Source organism: Rhagoletis pomonella, unplaced genomic scaffold, assembly GCF_013731165.1.
Source record: "Rhagoletis pomonella isolate Grant_MI unplaced genomic scaffold, Rhpom_1.0 Rhpom_scaffold_00012, whole genome shotgun sequence".
NCBI classification, from domain to species: Eukaryota; Metazoa; Arthropoda; class Insecta; order Diptera; family Tephritidae; genus Rhagoletis; species Rhagoletis pomonella.
Window position 1 is genome coordinate 9,094,111 of NW_023458566.1, and position 5,721 is coordinate 9,099,831.

A 5,721-nucleotide genomic window follows, 5' to 3' on the forward strand; every position below is an offset into this window, starting at 1 on the left:
TTGGACGATGTAAGTACACAATTTTAAAGTTAAAATATGTATGTACGCATGTAAAGTTTGTATTTTTAAAATAATGCACCCATTGCGTATACATACTTATGCACATGCAGAAAGGTCCTATATTCCTTGGGGTAGTTGCCAGGTCCCATACATCTAGGTATGAGGATTACATATGTGCATTCCAATTAATTAAGTTAAAGGGTGCTGTGCCTATACCAAATATAATAGTTTAAATTACACGCATATGTATTTCGAATGGCTATTTATTTTAATTTTTAGCTAGTAGAAATTTTAATATGTAGGAAGACTTTAGAATTTTTACCCACAGGTGTAGATATTTTAATATTTTTATGTGTATATACCTACATAAATACATCTATACATACGTATGTATCTTCTACATATGTAAAAACTAATATAAATTTACATAAAAGATCATAGCTATAATGCAATTTGTTATTAATTGACTATCCAACGAAGCGTTTCACGTATTGTAGGTTTATTATTGAAATCTTGATAAGAGCTTACACGAAAAAGTAAGACCTCAAAATACAAGACGCCTGCTAACAGAATTAAAGTGCCTCTTATCATCCTTCTCGCTAGATAAGCAATCGAACAAATGTAACCCTTCAGAATACATTCAGCAAATTTGTAGGTAAAAAAGGCTTCGTATCTCGTGATCCAATTACAAAGGCATTTGTGTGCTACCTCAAATTTTCGGTGCATAAAAGTTAGAATGCGTTATTTTTCCAGTAGACTAGTTGGAAACAAAGAATAACAGGTAGGTACCTATTTATGTGTAAATCGCACATACTCCCTCAAAAGAGCCACGACTCAAAAGCAATTATCGTTAATGTTTATGCATATCATTGCAATAAATTCGTAGGAGTTATATTCTCTAACTAGAAAACTTCTGTTATACCTGTTTTTGCGTTAATTGCGTTAAATCTGTACAATCTACAAGCGATTATCCCAGAAGATAATCTACGGCGTGGCGACGAATAACTGTTACCAGGTTTTTTTGAGAAATAAAAGGGTACTTTATAGATTTTGTGAAAAAAGTATTTTTTTTTGTTAATTTTCCACAGATTTTATTTTAGTTGCATTTATTAGTTTTTAAATTTTAATCTCTATTTACATTTGCCAGCAGTGTAAACTTTGAGAGAAAAGTTCATTCCACACGCAAATCTTTTTCAGGTGTATTTTTTCTTAGGCTTTGTATAAAAAAGAGAAAGTGGCGTTTTTATTTCTTCTCTCTGACGACAGGATTTATTTTAAAAGGCAATGTAATTTCAAGGATATGATTAATTCAAAATATTATTTAGAAAATGCAATGCAATGTAGATTAAAAACATGGGTACCAAATGAAAGGAAATTTCTGTAGAATTAAAAAAAAAAAATGTTGGATTCACAAGGACGAATATGTAATTTTTTAAGCTGATAAAGTCAGAAGGACAAAATTCGAGGATGTTATCGAGTTTATAGAAGTCCTTAACATATAACTTTTTCAAAAACAAATATTGCGGAATTTCAAGAATACAATTGGGGCCTTATGCCACAAAAAATTGAATCTGATTAAATTCTACAGAATTTCCTCTTTAATTTGATACCAATGCTTCTTCTTTAACGGCCATATTATTGACACTCCGAAAATGTCGGAATAAAGTGGAATATCAATATTTACGGAATAGAGGAGAATTAGTCGGAATAAGACTAATATTGACGCAGGGAATGAAACGGAATAAGGCATAATAAGAAAGTCAGAATAGTTACTCCGGGGAATAACTAATCTGCCTGAATCGGGTGAATAAGGGAGTTATTCCATGTTATTCATTAAAAGTTCATTATTAAGATTTATAATTGCTTTAACAATACATACGGGTAAGAAATCGCAACTCTGTTTCCGGGGCTTCCGGATTAATTGTAACATTCGCATTCGCACTAATAATTGAGGAGCTTGTACCGCAATAAAAAAATAAAAAATAAAGCTGGAAGTCCACTTAACTGTTGAGGCGTCAATCGAAACGAATTTAATATTGCCTCAACCTGCAAGTGTTCTAGGCTTGAACCTGAAAAGGCAGCAACTTTGCGTTTTATTAAATGCAATGCGTAATTTTTGAATTTAAGTTTAAGTACTAAATAAATCAAACATTAAAAATTTCTAACATTTCCATATTTTCATTTACCTAAATTGCCTAAATTATATCTTGAAAATATCCCTCATATGGGGCATTCCAGCCTATTTAGGATAGCATTTCCGATATTTCTCATAATTTTTTATGTTATACTACCAATCCAGAGAGGCCTCCCCAATTTTTATATTTTTAAATACCCATAACTTTGCGAGAAATGGGCCGACTGAAACTTTTTAGTTTGTCTTTTTCTAAATGCTTTTGGAATATAAAACCAAAAAAAAAACAAATTGTATAAAATTTGTTATATAACATGTTGATTTCCATAGAACATGTACTGCAGATGAACTCTGACCAATCGCTTCGCTAAATTTTCATCGCCAGAGCTCTCTAAATGAAAAGTAGTGGGGCCTAAAAGTAAACAATATGGAAAATTAACAAATGCAATTTGCAATGAGACAAATGTGGCAGTATGAGGAGGGACATGTTACTATAGTCCGCAACAAATTTTGTCCAATTCAACTCATACCGTGTCAAATCAAATGCATTAAACAAACTGGTAAAGATACCACGTTGTAGAGGGAGAAATTCTCTACATATTTGTAGAGATAATTACTACGCTACGACTAATCCCTTTCGCGTAATCGATCGTTATCGCCTTCCTTTAAGAATGAGTAACATTATTTCCTGCTCATACATATTTCATAAAAAAAAAAAAATAATTATTGAATTTACCAATGGATTACGCGAAAGTGATAAGCCGCGGCTTGAATAATACATTCGATTTGACGCAGGCAGAGTTCTTGTCGTTGAATTGGACGAGGTTTGATAGATTCTCATTAATTTAAAAATTCGAAAGAAATAATTAAAAATTTTTTTAATATTTTGACGAAAAATGGAAAAACAATTGGAATAAATACTTATTCCTCTGCCGGAAAGTTATTCGTCGTTATTCCGTTGTGAATAATTGACAAAAAAATTATTCCGCCGTCGCTCAGAATTGTCCAGAATTACTAATGCCGGGAATAAGGAATAAAGACAAGTCAATAATATGGCCGTAAGCACATTTCACTAAATTTTTTAAATCATTTTAAATTACTGACGTCAGAGTGAAACATTAAAAACGCAATTTTACCATATTTGGCCCATGGTTTCGCGAATATATTGATTTTTGTGTGTAAAATTTACTATATTAATTATTAAAGAAAAAAAGAACTATACCCAATACTGGTCAAGAAAAGGAGTTTCTATTATTGCCGGATTTTCCGGACCTAAAAAGCCGGGATACCGGGATTAACATTCCTAACACTTACATATGTATTTCACCACGTTTTTTGCCATTGCCTGCCGAGGGGCACGCAGCGCTTTTGCTCGTCATTGACCTGAGTTTTAATATTTTAGATACTTTGGTGGCCAGATACGTAGAAACTATTTGCTTTTACAAGTTTTGACCATTTATTTTTATTTATTAGTTTTAATTTACTTTTTAATAAAATATAGTATGTACTTCAATCGAAGAGGTGGTTGTGTCAAATTCAAATCGCAGAAATTGCATTTGTAATTTTTCCGTTTGAGATTTGTTTTAATTCCAACTTATTCGAAATAACATCTTTTTTCAAACGCAATTTCGAAAAAATAAGAAAGAAGTTAATTATAAGCCTGCCATAACTTTTATATTAAAGGTCATATTAATATGGCGGTAAGACAGAAATATGCGCATTGAAAATTCATGTACATACATATATGATTGGAATCTTGGAAAATTGTCTTATCTCGAGAGAAGTGGTTTTGTCAAATGTCCACAGAATTTATTACAGCAAGTGTTTTCACTACATGTGTGGGGTTTTTGTTTCTTAATTTCGGAGGCATTACTTTAATACAAGTCTAGGTATGTTAGGGGTAATGAGTATAGTGATTCGACATATTTTCAATATGGTTTAATATATTTATAACAACTAAGCCCTATTCTTCTTCTTCTTAATTGGCGCTGTAACCGCCTAAGCCCTATTACTATCTTAAAAATAACGTTTTGGTTTTCCCGCTTTCATGAATCTCTGCCATGGAAATGCCCATGTATGTACATATGATCAACAACGCCAACAAAAGAACTTCTGCAAAAGCTATGAGATGTTTGAGCTAATTCAAACTTGCGCAATATACTAAAATTGAAGGGGCTGTAAAATTTTTTTCTAGAAATTCCGATTAATAAGTTTGAAATTTTGATGTGCATTTTTTGAACTTTGTCGAATTATTATAAATCTAGTACAAAGTTTAAAACTTTGAGTTATATGGTCAAACCTTTTAAAAGCAAATCGTTTCTAGTTATCGGGCCACTAGTGTATGTACATAATTTTATAGCTAATATTTATTTCATAATACCCCAACAGCGAATGGAATGCAGTCTGCATCGTCTATGACAAGTAATGTCCTTAGATTAAGTTCCATTATTTTTCTATTCAAATATCCATTAAATTTAACATTGGGAGACATTGTTGGTAAGGGGTAAGGGTGGATGAGTGCATTAGTTTTCATCAAAGCAGAATTGAGGTGAACATAAACCATGAATAGATTTTGGTCTCATTTGATAGGAAATTTAATTCCCTTTTCGCGGAAAATGTTGCGGGTTTCTTCCATATAATAAATGGAAAATCGTTATACTTCTGGAATCAAATGCGACAAAAAAAAAATCTAAAAAATCAACGGTAATTTTTAGCCACTTGAAACTTGCACATAATTAGACTAAAATTTAATTATTTAATTTAAATATGACCAATACTGTATCTAAAAAAATAAGCTAATTAAAAAATAGGTTTTTAAAATGTTTTTATATTTCTTTATATTAATTAATATATTATATATGTATGTATATCGAATTAAAGGGAATTAAATTTGCTATCAATTGAAAACAAAATAAAATGTATTCGTGGGTTGTTGTTTCCACAAAAATTATATCGTTATCCTCAGCTTAATGACCTCTATCGATCTCCATATTTTTTGTTTTTTTTTGTTTTGTAGAGTTGGAGCTTTTCTGCATTTGTTCAAAAATTTATGTATTATATGATGCATTACTAATTGATTACATTGGGGAAACAGTTTATGTATATTGTTATGCGATTGCATTATTTTGAGTTGGTTGCGTTGTCATGCAATCGTATTTTCGCTGTTGGGACATAGCAATTTAGTTATATCTATGCCTATATTTTCATGTCTTGATATTTATGAATAAAAAACATTCAGTCAAATTAAAAATAAAATTTTTTTCTTTGATTTATAGGTCGATTTGGAACCGGAATTAAGCATAAACAATATTCAAGAAGAGTGAGTATAAAAACTTTAACCTACACATATCTACATATTATGTACATACCTACTACATAGGCTTGCCAAGCACGCTCTTTTACCACGAAATGGCCTTCGACTTTCCAAAGAGTAAAAAATCCTCTAAAAGCTACACTCGTTTTTTTGATATTTTTTATTTCACAATACATTTTTTTTTTGTTCGAAAATTACTTTCAAAAATAAAAGATAACGAAGATAAATCTTAAATTGAGAACCCAATTTACCCATTTCATCAAACTGTCACGGTTTT

At 31.0% G+C, this 5,721-nt stretch overlaps 1 protein-coding gene across 3 annotated transcripts in view; it reads left to right on the forward strand.

The window, feature by feature from the left end:
• The window catches only part of LOC118747809 (ribosomal protein S6 kinase beta-2-like), a 78,516-nt gene that overhangs the window by 2,829 nt on the left and 69,966 nt on the right, over window positions 1-5,721 (forward strand). For all 3 annotated transcript variants that reach the window (XM_036481967.1, XM_036481968.1, XM_036481965.1), the window contains one exon: window positions 5,407-5,450. In XM_036481967.1, the coding sequence (XP_036337860.1) occupies window positions 5,407-5,450 (44 nt within the window). The remainder of the gene's footprint in view (window positions 1-5,406; window positions 5,451-5,721) is intronic.